This window comes from Pinus tabuliformis, chromosome J (genome assembly GCF_031772625.1).
Source record: "Pinus tabuliformis cultivar Carrire ecotype Pingquan chromosome J, CPIR1, whole genome shotgun sequence".
Taxonomy (NCBI): Eukaryota; Viridiplantae; Streptophyta; class Pinopsida; order Pinales; family Pinaceae; genus Pinus; species Pinus tabuliformis.
Window position 1 is genome coordinate 484,755,824 of NC_142295.1, and position 19,916 is coordinate 484,775,739.

Consider the following 19,916-nt stretch of genomic DNA (forward strand, 5'->3'; position numbering starts at 1 on the left):
TGCCTCTATCAATGGATCTTGCTCCTTTAGGTCGTTGAACATGGCTCTCCAATCTACCCTCTAGTTGATCATTAGTCCATCAACGAATCAACACATAGTGTCTTCTTGCAAGTTGTTCACAACTCTGTTTGTGAAAAACTCCTAGATTGCCCACTGCTGCTCCTCAACTCTTAGGAACTTCTTCCCTCTTCCTTCTTGTGTTGCTCCAATGAGGCAAACTTAGGGCATGGAGGGTTGCCCTCTATCACTGTAAGACATCCTTCTCTTTAGCAAACTTGGGCTAGACAAACTGCTCCCTTGACTTCCTTCTTTTGTTCTTCAAAGATCAGTCCCCGCGCATCACACAATTTTGCCTCTCCTAGCAGGCTCAATGTCCTTCTTAAGTCCTGCACTTAGGGTCTCCCTAGGCACCTACTTGTTGCACTCCAACAAACCTTTAGATGCCCTTCAACTTCTGTTCAAACTAAACTATCTATCCACTAGCAAACATCAACATAAGAAGAGCAACATATCTATGCTATCTCCTTCTTGGACGTGTGTTTTACTTTTGTGGAACTCAACCTTGGTTAGGGCTGCTATAAAAGCTACTACAACCCTATTTCTGGGCCCAAATCACCTCACAGTCACTACAAGTTCCTCTTTTTTGTAACCCTTGTGATGTACTCAGCCTAGAACAAGGATAAACTCCTTCGTCCAGGTCCCATTTGAAGTTTTAGCCATGTCTAGCAATCACAGAGAATTGTGGCCCAAATTCATGGAGAAATCTACCACTAAAATCTCGCACAAATAGTCCCAAAACTTCTTCCAAATCTTGGCATGTTCCTCTCCTTGAATCTGCCCAAACAACCACAAGAAGTAGCCTAAAACAAGTCCCCTCCTCCTCTTCATTGAGCTTCAAGGTTTGTGGCCTAATTAGAGGCTCTTCCTCTTATGACAAATTTTTCTTTGGATGGTCTTATGAGGTCTCCACATCTCTCTATTTATATGCCTTCTTGAGCTAACATCCATCCCTTCAAAGGGACTCCTTAAGTGAGGCCAACTTGAATCCTTGGGACAATTAGTCCACACAACGTATAAAAAATTAATAGCTCAACTTCTAGACCTCCTCTCTTGGTGCTTGAACCAACCCCTTGCTTCTTTAAGGGTGCTTTTCCATTTCCAAGTGTCAAATAATGAAAAGTCGTCTTGGTTTCACACCCACAAGCTTGGGTGCAAAGCCCACATCTTAGGTTCTTAGCCCACAAAGCGCTTCTGTGGTGCCAATTCCTCTACAACCTTGAACCCTAGGGTATGGAGTACCTCCCAAGCTACAAATCTCAACAATGGAAAGGGATAAAGGTGTGACTTATTAAAGGAGAAATAAAGACCAAGGCGAATGACAAAATGCTCCTAAGGTGTTTACCCATTCTACTTCAAATCTCAATGTGGACTTATGAGGATGGATCGACAATGCTAAGATTTTGGTGCCAGTGACTGAAATCCTTAAGATTCCTTCCCAAAGGACCAAGTTGTTAAAAGCAAATGAGGCTCCCCATGGAAAAGAGATTGAAGATTTTTCCAAGGATAAAATTGAACACGCCCCCATAATTTTGCAAAGCATGGATAGAGGTAAAGGTAGTAAAGATAATCAACCTTTTTTCATCACATTATTGGTTAATGGTCATCTTCTTCATAACTACATGTTGGGTTCAGGGGCTTCCTCTAGTGTTATGACTAAAAAGGTAATGGAGCAACTGAATTTGAGGGTATCTATGCCTTACCACAACATTTGTGCCATGGATTCCAAGAGAATTGGGCACATGGATTCCAAGAGAATTGAAGTATGTGGTTTAATCAAGGACCTCCAAATCCACTTGGCAGCATACCCAGATATTATGATCACCATAAACATTGTGGTGATTCATGTACTTGATGCATGGGGGATGCTTTTATTAAGGAAGTGGGTAGCTGATTTGGGTGGTAACTTATAAATAGATTTGACATATGCCACCATTCCTAATAGTGAAGGAACCATGGTTAGACTGGAAAAATAATTGGAAAGAAAGCTCATGTAGAGGATCCTAAGAAGACAAACAATGAAATCATGTATGAATCAGATGGGATGGGAAACTATGCTATATTGTCAAACTTCTTGATTCCCATGAATGATGAAGATAAGCAAGGTGTGGTACATGCATTTTGATTGAGATTGCTCTAAGTTTGGAAAGGGTGTTGGGGTGGTCTTCACTTCTCCTTAAAGAGAAAAGTCTTATTTCTCTTATAGGCTTGAGTTTGAAGCGACCAACAATACAACAGAATATAATGCGCTTCTCTTGGGTGTAGAATTGGCAAAGGATATGGGCATTAAGTTGTTACACATCAAAGGAGATTTAGACTTCGTCATCCTCTAGGCTAAAAACAAGTTTGCTTGTAAAAGTGAGAGGATGAAAAGATATAGGAATGCTATATGGGACACAATGGAATTATTTGATGCATTAGACTTGGTAGCAATTCCTAGAGAAGAGAATAAAAGAGTTGATTGTTTGGCAATGATTGCCTCAAGGTTCCAACTTCAAGAAGAGTTGATAAAGCTCCAATAAAAACAAAAGTCAATTTTAGTCCATCAGTACCAGACAACCTTGATCATTGGCAGGTTTTTAATGATGAAAAACAGATCATCAAGTTTCTCAACAATATGAATGAGTTTGCAGATTTTCAAGTTAGTTACAAAGAGGAAGGGGGTAAGTATGTTGAATGTGAAAATGATAGGATAAACCCTACTTGTAGAGGACTTATTGCTTTAGAGAAACGTTTTGATAGGCAGGATGGTCAGAGAAAACAAAAAGAAAATATGTTGGAGTCTGGGGCTCACATTGAAATAAACATTGGGACTAAGGAAGATCCCAAAATGATAAAAAATGGAAAAGGAACAACTGAGGATGAAAGAATGTAGTTGGTTAATCTACTCCAAGACTATAGAGATGTGTTAGCATTTACTTATGATGAGTTGAAAGGTTATAGAGAGAATATAATGCAACACACCATACCCCTTAAACATAAAAATGCTAACCCTTTTATGCAGAAATTGTGAAATTTGTAATACTGAAATTTGAAATTTGAAATTATGAAATTGAGTATTTGTCTACTGCAATTAATTGTAGAAAATACTTAATAAAACACTACTACAACTTCACAGAAAATAAATGAACCGCAAGAACTGAGAAAATTATTGCACACACACACACACACAAATAATGAACACCAATATTTTTGGACAAATGTACCTGGAAAAACCCTAGGGTGGGAAAAATCAGTTCTACAAATGAATAATTTTATTAATTGTTGAGCAAAATCTGTGATGGATAAATTACAATCGTTTGTCATAAATTAGAAAACCTCAAAAAAAATTAATCTTGTCACTTATGCACGTCGATCTACCCTCCTGGAATTAATTTTGCCTCCTCTCAACAATTCGGCCTCCCTCTGGCTCCTGAGCTGGTCACATGTGCGACCTTGGCTCACGACCCTCTCTAGCAAACGCACGTTGCTAAGGAAATGAATCTGGCCTCCATTGGAATTCGATCTCAACTAGCAATCTCAACTTTCCTGTGCATATCAATCAACCCGGCAATCTATCTCCTTGCTCCGACAATTCGTCCTCTATGGAGCAATTCACACTCCTTTATGGAGCAACTCACACCATTGGAAAATCAGCCTCTCTACAGAAAAATCGATCTCCAAATAACTCAGGAAATTGTTGTGATAAATCTCCTCTAACAGTCCTATCTCCAAATACTATTGATCTTGATTTATTGATGCCCTTGCACTACCTTTGTGCCCTTGTTATCACTGCAATTTTGTGTCTCAATGTGTTCTCCAAATGTCCATCGATTTCCTCTTATAATCTCTCGTTGATGAATCAACGACCATGATTTAATCTCAATTGATGGCTAAGATCATCTTGACCCCTTCTCATGACTTTTCTAGAAGTCACTAGAGGAAAATTGATTTACCTCAATTAATTCTGATTAATTAAGCCATTTCCCTAAGTAAGACTTAGGAAGCTTAATAAACTTACTAATTAATTCTAATCAAGGCATTTTCCCTATAAACATTTTATGGGTATTGGAGAAAATGTGTTACTTAGCCTCATAGACACCATTTGAGATTAGAGCACCTATCTGAGCTTATACCCTGTGATACCCCATGATAATATATGTGAGCATAGGGTGAGTGGTTCACCTCCCCCTATGTTGGTTGACATGTGTGTAGGGTGAGTGGTTCATCTTCCCTTACAATTGATGATATATGCGTAGGATGAGTGGTTCACCTTCTCCTGCGGATGCCCCAGCATACATCCTACCCATGTAGTCTGGAACTCATGGGAAGTACCTCTCATCTGGCCAATGAGTTGGAAAAAGAGGATAGGGACCATAGCACTACATATGGATGCATCATGTACTATTGTACTCCCTATGACTAGGATGCATGATTGATCCAAAAATGGATCTTGGATAAACCTGTAAGTCTAAAAGACTTCATGCAAGAGGTAAAAGGTGCCAATGGCACAAATCCTTTGTAAATCAAAGGAAAATGAAAATCGTAGGCTGCTCCTGGAGATAGTCTCATTGCAAAGATCTCCTCATTCTGAATCCAACGCAACTTGGAGGGGCGAAAACGGACTCCGGATGAAGGAGTTATTGTAAAATGAAAATTGCCCAATGTCCTTAGAAAAGGAGGCAATTTTCATTAAAATTCGAACTATATTGAAAGATTTGATTATAGGCTCATGGGCCAATCCACAGTTGACACATGGCAGGCCGAGATTGGGCCACGTGGCCCACTCTGATTGGTCTAAGAAGCATTGATATCGCATTGGCGGATGGCTATATAAAGGAGGAACCGCAGCTCTTAAGGCATCGCGACATGCGATTGCCGAAATATCGCATTGCTTAAAACCAAAGGGAAGGACTTACCCACAGGCACAGTGACTTGCCGATGTGCGATCGTCGATATCAGCGAATCACAATCGACGCTGGCACAGACCATTAAAGTCCGCTGAAAGCGTTTTTAATGCATTATTGTATATCTCGCTTATTAAGCGAAGTACAAAGGGGAAGCACGATGCAATGTAAACCGGACCTGAAACGGTTCCGGAATAGGAATATATATAATTACAAATCCGCCAAAGCCATGTTTGCATTAATTTCACCATTTTTCACTGTATTTTCGCAGTTTCGTTTAGTAAACAAAATGCGAAGGATGAAAGCCAACTGCGATATGTGATAGCAATTATAGGTGGACCCGATGGGAGTTTGGGGTGATTATGGATATTTGAAGTCCGGGAACTATGTTTTGCTGCGAACTTTCCCGTGTATGGCAGCGTTCTCTGTAAAACACAGAACTATTTTTTTAAGGGATTTCAACCGCCGATGCCCTCATCCGTTACAGAACAGGTGGCCACCTGCCCAAAGGGCGTTATGCAATAATTATTGAACGCTCAGAAGAGGGATTCGAGCAGACTGTGGTCGAAAGTTGCAGAGCCCGAAAGGGAAACCAACAGATAGCGTGATTTGGCTTTTTAAGCCGTGAATGTCAAAAACACAAGGCTGCTGAGTGTTGACAGTGGACGAGTTGCTGTTGGAGCTGTTATTAAAGCTGAGCAAGCAGGCAGCACTGAGATAGCAGTGCAAAAGCAAAAAAGTAGCCTACGGGGTCACTTGGAAACCAAGTGAAAAGCTAAGGGGACTATTTTTCTGATAGAGAGTCGAAGAAGTCAGAGTTGAAGAGCCGAGAGCCAAAGAATCAGAGCCAAGAGCCAGAACCAAGAGCCAAAGAGCCAGAGTCCAAGAGCCAGAGAGCCAAGAGCCAGAGCTTCAAGAGCCAAGGGATAAAAAGGTGTCTGAACCCACTGTTTATGTGTAGAACAGCAAGAGTTGAGCCAAAGAGCTTGTAAAAAGACTTACACCATAATCCCAGAGAGCCAAGTCAAATTGACAAGAGCTCACGGAGACGTAGCCCAAGAGTTGTGGGTGAACTCCAAATTAATATTGTTGTTTATGTGTCTGCTTTATTGTTGCATTATCTCTGCTGCTTTATTTACTGTTATATGCATTTATATATCAGTTTCAGCACATAATCAGTTTAAACAAATACAAGCATACACCTATATTTTCAAGCATTTCTTAATTCCGCATTGGTTAATCAAATAGACTTGGGAAAATTCAAGCTTTGGAAGTGGGAGAGGTTCTTGTAAGCTAGACAAGAAACCTAAGTGCCCCATTTTCAGATCAATGATGTTCAACAACTTGATTGCCCAAGATCAAGTCTGATTGGGGTTCTGCCCCTGGTTGTGTGGATTGACTTTTGTTAGTGGTGAGTGGCAAGGTCTTGTGACTCACTCTCGATCGATTCTTCTTATTATCTATATCAGTGTTTGACAAAGTTGAGACGAGATGAAAATATGGTTCATGATGACAGGATGGTATGATGATCGATGGTCAGATATTAGCAGGTGGAATTCTCCCTAGTTGAGAGGGTATTAAAGTTGGCAACTAGGGATCGATTCCCTCATTTAGCAGCTCCTCTTTGATGGTACTCTTCACCCTTAAAGAGCTCTTGATGACATCATTCATTTTTGGGAATTTTGGATTTTTTTGTCTTCCCCCAAATGCTTCTTTTCTGGGTCAGCTCAAGTCGGCTCTCACTCATGTCGACTCATGGATGAAAAGACATGTCTTTTCACCCCACATCAACCACTATAAATATAACATATGTCCTCCTCATTTTGGCACCTCATCACAACAACACATTCTCTCTCTTTTGATTGGTTCATTCACATTTGAGGCAATAGATTCTTCTCACACGTGCAAAGGGTGGACTGGGTATCTCTATTCTTTTGCGTTGACTTTTCTGCAGTGACCTTTGACCAGCTTTGACCAAGGCTTATTTGGCACTATTTTCTGCGATTTTTGTGGAGATATCTATGTTTGAGTAGGCCGCACATTCTGGCATAGGAATCGAGGCTTTTGGTGAAGTTTGACTTGCATTGACCACATGGTCTGATCTCAGGTTGACCGCAGAGTTGACTCCCTGTTTGACCTCATTTGACTGTGTTTTTTGTGGGTTTCTCTCCGTTTCAGTAGGCCACATTTATTGGCATAGAAACTGCAATTTTTTGGGTAAGTTGATCTGCGTTGATCGCAGACTTGTGTTGATTGTTTGACTGCAGTGTAGACTTTTTGGTTGATTGAGTTTGACTGCTCCTTTGATTACTGTTTTTGCTGCTAGTTAATCTCCAAGGAAGGTCAAATTGCCTTGACCTTGACCAAGCTCAAGGAGGACACTTTTATTGTTGCGTTGACCACTGTTGACTTTCTAGTTAGGGCTGTTTGACTGTTGTTGACTGAGAGCAGAATTGCAGATTTTGATTGGGCAATCTATTTGACTAAGGACAATGGTATTGGATCATCTATTGTACTCTATTGGATATTCTCTCCCTGCTGAACATTTGATATTTGATAATAAGAAGGATTGATCAAGGGTTTCCCCATCTTGGGGTTTTTCCCTAGCTTGAGCCAAATTCTTGTGTTCTCTTGTCTTGGCTTGTCTTCTGCATTTGTTTATTGTTCTTTCTACAGTTACTGTCAATGTGATAATGGTTTATGTGATTGCTAATGGAAATGAAATGGAATTGTTAATTGGCTAATATGGAACATTGAAGTAATTGTCCTAAGCAAAGAACATGTTAACTAAAATTAACAGAACTACATAAACTAACACTCCCTCTTAGCGAGGAATGTGTTTTGCATAACAACCAACTTGTCTCTGAAGAAGATGAATCTTGCCTTCCCCAAAGTCTTTGTTAGTAAATCTGCTACCTGCACATCCGTGGATATATACTGTAGTTGAACAATCTTGCGTTGCACACAATCCCTGATGAATTGGTATCTGATGTCTATATGCGTCGAACTGTCATGAAACACTAGATTCTCTGACAACCCGATGTAACTCTGATTGTCGCAGTGTATCAATGTCGTCTCAACTCTCTGACGAAACAAGGCCATTAGTAACTTACAAATCCATATGACCTCACACATAGCCATGGTCATTGTGATATACTCTGCCTCTATAAAACTCAGTGCCATGGACTTCTACTTTATGTTGTACCAAGAAACAACTCTTGATCCCATGTTGAAGCAACACCCTGAAGTGATTTTCCGATCCACTATGTTACCTGCCCAGTCTGCATCAGTATAGCCAACCAACTTGACACCATCACCTCGAGCATACCTGATCCCATACTCGATAGTGTCGCACAAATATCTCAACACATGTTTAGCTACCATCCAATGCACTCTCTTTGGCTTCACCATGAACTGACTGAGAGAGTTTATTGGATAGGATATATCTAGTCTAGTGTTGACCAAATACATGAGAGATCATATCAATTGCCTCAGTTCCAAGTGTATACCAGATGTGGACCCAATCTTGGTCAACACAAGGCGAGACATCTGTTTTGCAGTCAACACTCTCAGTGAATGCATGGTTGAGCCAAAGAGGGTGCATTGGAAAGCAATGAGGCATGTTTTGAGGTACTTGCGCGACACAATCAAGTATGGTTTGAGGTATGCTCGAGGTGATGGTTACAATTTATGTGGATATACAGATGCAGAATGGGCAGGGAGTTTAGTGGATTGGAAAAACACCTCAGGTTGTTGCTTTAGTATTGAATCAAGGGTTGTCCCTTGGTGCAACAAGAAGCAAAAGTCCATGGCAATGAGTTCTACAAAGACAAAATACATGTCAGCGTGTTGAGAAATCTAGGGCATGAATAGTTAAAATATTTCTCTGCTTGATACTTGCTTGTGATATACTTTTACTTCTTAGCTTATAGTCTTTTCTTCTTTATGTTATTATTGTGTTCTTTTCATCAAGACAATTACCAATATGCACAATAAACGACAAGTGACATAGTGTGTAGGCTTGTCAGCCAAGGCCAAAACCTCTCACCTCTTGAGAGGAAAACCCGATCAAAACTCTTCTTCTAGATCTTCAATTGATGAGTACCAAGACCATGATAGAGACCCTTGACTCTAGCATTCTCCCAAGAACCTTGTCACTAACCTTGATGCTCTGCCACTTCCCTTTCTCGACTTTCTTCTTGATCTCGAATTGCTCTCCTTGGCTCCTACAGAAAACTCGGCCTTTATACTTCACACTGGCTTCCTCTAGAGAGTCTCAGTCTCTAGATCTCTCTGACTTCCTCTAGAGAATCTCAATCTCTAGATCTCTTTTGCGGTTACCCAGAACAAGTATCCAGAAGAATCCTTCCTTCGTTTCCCCAAAAGAAACCTCCTTTGTTGCCCCAAAAGAAACCTCCTCTTCACTGCCCCAAAAGAATCTCTTCTTCATTGTGGCAGAGGAAACTCTTCTTCGTTTCCCCGGAAGAAACCTCTCTTCAGTGATCCCAGAAGAAGCCTTCTTCACTATGCCTAGAAGAATCCTCCTTCATTTGCCCAGAAGAAACTTCCTTCACTTGCCCAGAAGAAACTCCCTTTATCACTTCTTCACACTTCTCTTTGTAGCCCTTCTTCTTAGCACTTCTTCATCAAATGTATGTCAAGTTGCTGGTCTCTAAGTGAGGCCGAGTGTGTTTATATATACATCTCCACACATGTCATGTAGGCCGACATGATCCCTAGAGGTTAGGCCGACTTCTTCCAACATGTTCTTTCATCGTTGTAGGCAGTCTTGAAGAGGATAAGTGACAATGTCTTGGAGGATACTTTACATAGACAATATTGACCTTTTACAAAGTGTAACATGACTTCATTACATGACAATGACTATCATTTTATGACTAGATGACAAATAATTCCTAAAGACTCTCAATCGGAGTCTTGACTCAAAAACAAAATCTCTTGCTCATGAAAGCCATGCAGCAAGTCAATATAATAATTTTATTTTTCTTCTTTACATCTCATTACATAAAATTATAATTACATGTCATTATGAAGACCAAACCTTGTTACACTTTTCAACACTCCTTCTTAACTAGGGAGGTATACATAATGGTACTTGGACTTTCTCAATCTGAAGAATTTCTCATAAGAAGAATTCAGATTGGTAACTCATTTGTATAGCATCATATTGATCAACATTGTTACATAGCAAGGCCTCGACTAGCAGCTCCTTATCTCCACAAAATCTGAGCTCAATGCTAGTGAGACCAATGATTTATAGAGACTCTCATCATTGTCTCTCTCGGAATAGGGTACGCAAGGTATGTTCCACGAGGACTATTCTTATCTTAGACTCCCCATCCCTCAAAGAATATCATTCCTCCACGAATACTCTTCTGTTGGATGTCCTTATCTCATCCTCAAAGAGCATCGAATGCCAAATGATTACCCAATCCTCCATTTTGTCTTCCCAGGTGAAGACCAGAATGGCATGTATATCTCTCCCTCTCAATTAGGGAGGACATATTCCAACATAGGAATGTACCTAAGCTCCCTATTGGCTTAGGAATTTCCAAGTTTCTTCCAAGTAAGAAACTTCTTTCTAGGCTCCCTCTTAACTAGGGACCTAGAACAACTCCTCATGTGGAACAACCAACTTCTTGAAGAACTCCTCTCTTCTTCGATGTCATAAATTTCTTTTGTCATGGAGTCTTCATCTTTTGGGTCTCTTTCATGGGCACAGACCATCCATCACTTTCATCCATGAGTTATTCATGTCTTCATTTCATCATAAAGTGATCCATCAGATTTCCATCTGGCTTTGCTTCATGTCATTCTGCTTTTATGCCATATTTTCTGGAAGGATCTTACATCCTTCAATATGGTTTTCTTGGAAGTCATCCATAGATCTTCCCTTTGGTAGTCCTACATAAGCCCATCCAGATATTAGTTCAAAAATAAATGAACACTTAAATCAAACATTACCTTTGTGATGGTCTTTCATCATGACATCTTCTTGTAGGTATCAGCATCCCACATACAGGTTGACACATTTCCCAAAGATATTCATTGTCAAGGGTCTTCATCATTTTCCAACTCCTATCAGAGTCTTCATATCTTTCTGGGAGATATTCTAGTCAACTCTTCTTGGTCTCGGATGTTGAATACCTTCTACCCTTGTTGCATATTTTCACGGTCTCTTCCTTTCTTTTCACACACTTCATTCCCAGGAGCTTCTAATCATAGTTCCTTAATTGTAGTCAACATCCTCATGATTCAAATGATAACATATTATGTGTATTTCATGTAGTGCGACTTATGATTTTTTGCAATCTTTCAGAGGACGAGATCCTTTCTTCCTTTGATCATGTTTCTCAAGGTGGAAATAGTGATGCATATTATTTGAAATTATATGACATGACTTTCATAATATCCTATGTAAGCATATATATCTCATCTTTCTTTTTAGTCATCCAGACTTCCTGTAGCATCTTCATTTGAACGAAAGTGTATTAACCTTTAGGCCTGCTTTCCTGCCATGTCATCATACCATCATCCCTTGAATCCCACGAGTTGGAACTCCTGTTGAAACTCTTGCTTCCTTTCTAAATCGGTGAATCCTTTGATAAGGATTCCATCAGAGAAACATGAGGATTTTTCATATCCTCACTTGGAAAATGTTTCCTTATTGACTATAGTATGATGATCTCAGTCGATGATGACCTTTACTTAAGATTGCTTAAGATTTCAATGAGGTATCCAAAAGCACTTATTCAATATAATTTATGCTAGATATTCTTTCTGCTTCCCATGTCAAGACCTCTTACTTCTAATGCTTCAATCATGATGTTATTTCCTAATCTGATGCATCCTATCTTATTTACATTTCTTCCTATCTATAAATTACAAGTGAAGAGTACTTCTAGTGAAGAAGATCATCTCAGTCATAGTAGAGGTATTTTACTTCTTCATCCTTAAACTTCTTTGTCTCAGGCTCTTTCACTTCTTCAGTAATGTGGGCTTCTTCCCTATCCCTCTTGTCCTTGCTACGTTTATGACAATGTCTTCTATAGTGCCCAAGTTCTTGACATCCATATCATCTTACCTTAGCCATGTTCTTCCTTTCTTTTGAGGACCGAACTTTCCAAATTTTCCTTTTCTTCTTGCCATAGCAGCATATGCTTGATTCTATTCATTTGGTCCAACATCAACCTTTGCCTTCAGTCTGGTTTCTTCAATCTTACAGAGTGACCATAGATCTTGAAATGGAGTAATCTCTTTCTTCTCATATAAACTTGAAGTGAAGTTACCCCATTCTTCCGGTAGTGCATGCATTACCATTGTGGTCATCTCTCTGTTAGACATGACTTCTCCTAGTTCTTGTAGTTGATCTCGAATTTCTGAAATCCTCATAAAGTATGAGGCTATTCCATCTTTCCCTGGAAATCTTCAGTTTGTAGAGTTCTTGCCTTAATGAGATTACTTCTCCTACGGTACTTACAGAAAACAACTCTATCAATTTCTTGTATTAGCTTTTGCAGTCTCCAACTTTGATACATATGGGATTAGAGAGTCTTTTATAGATTCTATAAGAATCCTTTGGGCTCTCACTTCTCCCTTCATAAATCTAACATGTGCTTGAGTATCTTCCTTTGGAGGTTGGGTTATCGATCCCTTGATGTGATCCATGACCTCATTCTCAATAAGATTTAGGTATGTCCTGTTGAGAAATCTAGGGCATGGATTGTTAAAATATTTCTCTGCTTGATAATTGCTTGTGATATACTTTTACTTTTTAGCTTGTAGTCTTTTCTTCGTTATGCTATTATTGCGTTCTTTCATCAAAACAATTACTAATATGCACAATAAAAGACAAGTGACACAATATGTAGGCCTGTTGGCCAGGGCCAAAACCTCTCACCTCTTGAGAGGAAAACCTGATCAAAATTCTTCTTCTAGATCTTCAATTGATGAGTACCAAGACCATGACATAGACCCTTGACTCTAGTATCCTCCCAAGAACCTTGTCACTACCCTTAATGCTCTACCTCTTCCTTTTGACTTTCCTTCTAATCTGGAACTGCTCTCCCCGACTCCTTTTAGAGAAATTCGGTCTCTATCCTTCACACTGCTTCTTCTCGACCTCTCCTAGAGAAACTTGGTCTCTATGATTTCACTGGCTTCTTCTAGAGAATCTCAGTCTCTAGATCTCTATCTTAGTTATCCAGAACAAGTTTCCAAAAGAATCCCTTCTTCGCTATCTCAGAAGAAACTTCTCCTTCGCTTGCCTAAAAGAAATCTCCTTCGTTGACCCCAGAAGAATACTTCTTCGCTGAGCCAGAAGAATGCTCCTTTACTGCTCTAGAAGAATCTTTCTTCGCTGCCCCAGAGGAAAACCTTTTTCGCACTTCTCTTGTTAGCCTCTTCGCACTTTTGCTTGATTGAATGCAAGTCGATTTTCTTGCTCTCAAGTGCGGCCGAGTTAAGCTTTATATACGCCTCATTTCATGTCCTTTAGGCCGACATCATCACTAGAGGTTAGTCCGACTTCTTCTAGCATGTTCTTCCATCGTTGTAGGTCGATTTGAAGAGGATAAGTGACAAGGTCTTGGAGGATACTTTACATAGACAAACTTGACCTTTTACAAAGTGTAACATAACTTCATTACATGACAATGACTCTATCATTTTATGACTAGATGACAAATAATTCCTAGACTCTCAATGGGAGCCTTGACTAAAAAACAAAATCTCTTGCTCATGAAACCCATGAAGCAAGCAATACAATAAATTTATTTTTCTTCTTTACATCACGTTACGTAAAATCATAATTACATGTCATTATGAAGACCGAACCTTGTTACACTTTTCAACATGTCCTTTTCTTCCATGCAAGGAAATTTGTAGCCTTAACCAATTTATTGCTTTCCTTGAGAAAAGACATTTTATTATTATGAGATATAGTCATAGACTTACTTGATAGATTGATGCTTGCTTCCTCCTTAATCTTGATGTTGATAGAGGATTTGCTTCTTGAGAGTTTGATAAGTGAGAGCTTGATTCACGATCCTCCTTGAATGATTTAGTCTTCCTTCTTTCTTGAAGATGGTTTCTAGACTCTTGTTGGTGTAGATTTCTTCGATATAGGGTTTTGAAGATTTTTTACCTTAGTGGTTGTTGAATCTGCTACGATCCTTCTTCCACTGCATGAAGTCTTCTTTGAAGCTCAATTCTAGTGTGTCTACTTGATTTGAATGCCCCTTCCTGACTTCAACACCTAAGCTCTGATACCATGTTGAGAAATCTAGGGCATGAATAGTTAAAATATTCCTCTACTTAATAATTGCTTGTGATATACTTTTACTTCTTAGCTTATAGTATTTTCTTCGTTATGTTATTATTGTGTTCTTTTCATCAAGACAATTACCAATATGCACAATAAAAGACAAGTGACACAATATGTAGGCTTGTCAGCTAGGGCCAAAACCTCTCACCTCTTCAGAGGAAAACCCGATCAAAATTATTCTTCTAGATCTTCAATTGATGAGTACCAAGACCATGACAGAGACCCTCGACTCTAGTATCCTCCCAAGAACCTTATCACTAACCTTGATGCTCTGCCACTTCCCTTTCTCGACTTTCTTCTTGATCTCGAACTACTCTTCTAGAGAAAACTCGATCTCTATACTTCACACTTGCTTCCTCTAGAGAATCTCAGTCTCTAGATCTCTCTAACTTCCTCTAGAGAATCTCGGTCTCTAGATCTCTATCTCACCCATAACAAGTATCCAGAAGTACCCTTCCTTCGTTGTCCCAGAAGAAACCTCCTTCGCTGCCCTAGAAGAAACCTCCTCTTTGCTGCCCCAAAAGAATCTCTTCTTTGCTGCGCCAAAAGAACCTCTTCTTCGCTGCCCTAGAAGAAACCTCTCTTTAGTGATCCCAGAAGAAACCTTCTTCGCTATGCCCAAAAGAAGCCTCCTTCGTTTGCCCAGAAGAAACTTCCTTCACTTGCCCAAAAGAAACTCTCTTTATCACTTCTTCACACTTCTCTTTGTAGCCCTTCTTCGCACTTCTTCATCGAATGTATGTCGATTTGCTTGCCTCTAAGTGAGGCTGAGTGTGGCTATATATACACCTCCACACATGTCCTTTAGGCCAACATGATCCCTAGAGGTTAGGTTGACTTCTTCCAGCATGTTCTTTCATCGTTGTAGGTCTTCTTGAAGAGGATAAGTGACAAGGTCTTGGAGGATACTTTACATAGACAATATTGACCTTTTACAAAGTGTAACATGACTTCATCATTTTATGACTAAATGACAAATAATTCCTAAAGATTCTCAATGGGAGTCTTGACTCAAAACCAAAATCTCTTGCTCATGAAACCCATGAAGCAAGTCAATATAATAATTTTATTTTTCTTCTTTACATCTCATTGCATAAAATCATAACTACATGTCATTATGAAGACCGAACCTAGTTAGACTTTTCAATGCAGCGAGCATGACCACATATGAAGCTATTTTTCTTTGGAAGTTGTTAGTGGGTTTGTTTGGTCTGCTGTTGGATTCACCAGTATATTTTGTGATAATCAAAATTGCATCAGTCTCTCTAGGAATCCAGTTTTTCATGATAGGTCGAAGCACACCAACATAAGGTACCACTTCATCAGAGATTATGTGCAACGTGGGTTAGTTTGGCTACAACATGTTACCATGGATAAATAGGTTGCAGATATACTCACAAAGACCTTGGGCAAGCAAAGTTTGTCTCCTTCAGGGACAAGATGGGAGTAGTGGAGAACACCTTCCTTGCTAAGATGGAGTGTTAGTTTTTAATAGCAACAAATAGGTGTTCTAGTCTCTATGGTATCTATGAGGCTAAAGAACACATTATCTCGAAGACCTAGAAAAGGTTTCACAAAAAACACATTGGAAACACCTCAATTAGATTAATTAGCCAATTATTAAAATTTCCCTGAGTCTAACTTAGAAAAACTGGTTAATTAAATCAGATTAATTGAGGAAAATCATTTTTTCTCTAGAGACTTCTGGAAAAGTCATTTGATGGAGTCAAGATGATCTTAACCATCAATTGTGATGAGATCATGGGGCTTGAAGAGACACACTTGAGCAATTCGACTTACCCAGTTGCAATGATTGAGCAAGGGCACAGTTGAAGCAAAGAGAGAAATTGACAGCAAGGGTTTCAGCAAAGATTTCAAAGGAGATTTCTGGAGAGGATTTCCATAGGTTTTTCCAGTGTCCCAGTGACAGGAAAGGAGGCCGATTTTATCTGCAGAAGGAGGTTGAAATAACAGTGTGAGTTAGTCAGTTTACCCATTGCGCATAGCTGAAGCAGTATTTCCATTTGTAGTTGCCATAAAAATTGTCAGTGGAGGTGCGAGTAGCTCCAAGAGGCAGCGGGAGGTAGTTTTACTTGCAGGGAGAGATTCTTGGAGGCTATGCAAATTTTCAGAGCAAGCAATGTGCATTTCTGGGCATTAGTGTGAGTTTGCTAGAAAATGCTAGATCGATTTGCAGTGGAGATTTTGTATCTCATGATTATTTAGCCAGTGGAGATTATTATTTGTCGAAACTTTGCCATTATTAGGAAAACAAATCATTGTGGTCTTAAATTGCTAAATAATAATAATAAAACCCTCATTCACTGCATTGATTTTCCCCACATTGGGTTTTTTCCAAAGACTATTGTCCAACAATCTTGGTGTCCAAATTTTTGTGTGCATTATTTTCTCAATTCCAGTATTTAAGTTTGTGAAGATTGCAATAGTGAATTAATTGTTATTTTCCAAATTAGAACTCTGAAGAAAAATAATCTCTAGCTGTTAGAAGATTAAATTCCAATTATTGCAATCGTGGAAATTTCACAAAAGAACCAATGACAAGTTAGACCTGAAGAATGGAGGTGATATATGGGGCTTGTAATGCAGCATGGAAAGTGTTAAGTATGGTATATGGGATAATGAACACTACATCAATTTGGGTTTTCCAAGTAGTGCCCCTCCTATAACCATAAGGCCTCAAGGGAGGTCCAACTGGACGAGGGCCAAAGATTAACCCCCTGGTAAGGTGAGAACAAATTCACAGTCAAGATTGGTTAATATTCCAAATCACCTCTTTATCCATACCAAATGCCCAAAACAAACAAGTATAAGAACCTGATTACAAAATTATCACAATACCCTTTGAATAGCGACCCACCTTCATCCAAATGTAAATGTTGGATGGTGAGAGGCACATGGCTGATGCAAATGGCGGAGGAACATGGCATATCACATTAAGTAGTGGCTGTCAATGGTTGTCATCTATCAAACGTGGGAGAAAAGTTTTCTCCTATGGGGTTACCAATTTTGGTGGGTAACATGTTCATACATCAAAGCATCACCATATGATCAGAGAACAGAATCGAAGTACCAAGGTGTTCTCACCATTGGTACGAAATCATCATCTATCATTCATAGGTCAAAATCAGTTGAGTCGTGTGCAAAATATTGTTGCTTTGCTAACATCTAACATGGAGGCATCAAAGCTGTGGAAAATCCACTATGTAAAGAAAGATCATAATGAAACAAAACTTGTGAAAAATATCCTCATCTTTCTACTTTGAGTGACAAAGTTTGAAGTGCTCAAATCATGTGTGAACTAGAATATCATGCAACCAGAAAAAGGGTGCTCATACTAAAAGCCCTAGGATGTGTTCACAGTCTCCTCATGCAATATGATTGGTAACACTGCATTAAATGATGGTGTTCAAATGATGGGAAAAATGGCCCTTTATTTTTTTTGACAAATATTAGTCCATACATGCTTGTGTTGGTTGTAGGGAAAATTTGAAGGATGGGAATTTATCTCAAAGTTTAGAAACCTTGGCAAATTTTATTAGTCCATAATATGCAAAGTATAAAATGTTTGGTGATTTATTTGTATGAATATTTAAAATTTTATGATTTTATGTGGTCTCTATAACTTTCTGGAGATTTAAAAGATAAATAATTTTATCCTATATAATCTGAGCGAATCATTTCCAGATTTTTGTTTTTGCGGGGAAAGCATGGAAAATTAGTCTATCTGCGAATATTAGCCCCTAAAATTCCCTTGGTTGGTTGAGTGCCTATATTACTATTGTTAAATAACATAATAAAGAGGACAGCAACTAACATCATGCAGGCCCATAGGAGGTGTTTCAACTCCATGATTAAGCCTTAATTTGTTTATTTTTTCTTGTAAAATTTCCCATCCTCTCCCTTTTTTATGCTACCTAGCCATTGTTGTACGTATTTAAGGTGCATTCTAGCTTTGTGTACAGTATATAGGAAGCAATGCATCGGTATGCTGCCTAGGATAAAGAATATACATAATAGAGGCTTATGTTCGATAGGAAGTCATTTAAGCATCCCATGGTGTACACAATGTACATGTTAACATTTTTCCATCAAAGTACAAGAAAAGGTGGCATGCTTCAGGAAACATCTCTGTTTATCTCTAGGCTTCCCTTTTCAAAAAATTATTAAATAAGGGTTTCCATTTCCATCTCAATGGAACTAGTGATGATCTAGCACTTTTATGGTACTGGATGTATATCATATGGAGAAATCAGTGTTGAGTGGGTTCTTAAGGTGGCTTGTTTTTCTTGATTTTTCAGATTTCTTTGGTCCTCAAAACTCTTCCATAAGTTTTACTTCAGTCGTTGATTTCACATGTATGTATTGGCCACTATGGCCTGCACAATCTTTCATGCTACCATTGCGTATATAATTGTAAGTTTGGCTTCAATTGGTTTTGGGTGGGCAGCTAGAGGGTGTATGTTCATATGCACCCTCTGTGGGACCAAATGATGTTTTTTTATTAAGAATCTTAAAAGTTTTGATATGATTACAAACAAATTTAAAAGAATATTGAACATGCCATTCTTATGTTCTTAATTGCGTAGGTAGGATGTCCATGCATTGATAGAAGAACTGGCATTCTTATGATTGTTTTGCAGGGCCACAGGGGTTAATTCGTCATCTTATCATATGACAGGCAATTTAGTTTCGAATCAAATTTTTATGTATATGCGTTAGTAGTAAAACTAACAGCCTTACGATTATTTCACAGGAAAACAGGGGAGTACAAGGATACTCTTAAAACGACTTAAAAGAGCGCTTCAAATCAAATTTTATATTTGTAACAGTATCGTGACGAGCAATTCAGAGATGTAAAGCATTTTTTCAAATTATTTGAAGAGCAAGTTAGAAATAGGACTAATTTTTGTCACTTATTTGAAGTGATGTTAACTTCTACAAACAAAAGCAAGATGGCTTCATGGACACTTTCTTTCACTGGGGTGAAGCCACGGTTAGAGTTCAGCATCGGAATTGATATTTCCTTACTTGACATGTTATCATGTATAATTATTTACAGTGAATTTCTAAAAGAACATTCTTCTGTATATGAGCATGTTGTTGGACAACAAGGTATTGAATCATCGAGAGTATGTTCTGAATTCCATTCCCCTTTGACCTATGTTATTTGAGAACGATAGTTGAAAAGAGGAAGACTATTGTTAGAATCTCTTGCCATGAAGCTACTCATCTTCTTGTACCCAACTATGTTTTGTAACAACACCAAGTGGTTCCAAGTGACTAACAAATTATAACTTAATAAAAACAATAGCAGTAATATAATTTGTTTTATATATATAATTTTCCTTGTTTTTGCAATCGGGAACAAGAATTAATGCGGGAAATATCACTTAAAAGACAAATGATATGCAATCACTATATTTACTTTCAACCAATTTTTTGTATTTGTTGTGTGAACAAAACAATTAACTATGATTGGCATTTACTTTCTACTGTTTTGAAATAAATGTATTTTTTCATCCATGTATGAACAAAAAAATCATCTAGATATTGATGATCAAAAGAAGGCTCTCCTTAGCTCGTAAGGGGTAGCTTAATTGGTGATC

General features: G+C 38.7%; 1 protein-coding gene across 6 annotated transcripts in view; it reads left to right on the forward strand.

Annotated features, from left to right (window-relative positions):
• Positions 1-19,517, forward strand: part of LOC149227905 (toprim domain-containing protein) — a 422,908-nt gene extending 403,391 nt beyond the window's left edge. For 3 of the 6 annotated variants that reach the window (XM_089377962.1, XM_089377957.1, XM_089377961.1), the window contains one exon: positions 18,951-19,084. In XM_089377962.1, the coding sequence (XP_089234088.1) occupies positions 18,951-19,029 (79 nt within the window). In that variant the 3' untranslated portion in view covers positions 19,030-19,084. Of the gene's footprint in view, positions 1-18,608; positions 18,666-18,950 lie in introns of all 6 variants that reach the window. The other 3 variants (XM_089377958.1, XM_089377959.1, XM_089377960.1) reach the window with 3 other exon arrangements.
• The last annotated feature ends 399 nt before the right edge of the window (positions 19,518-19,916 follow it).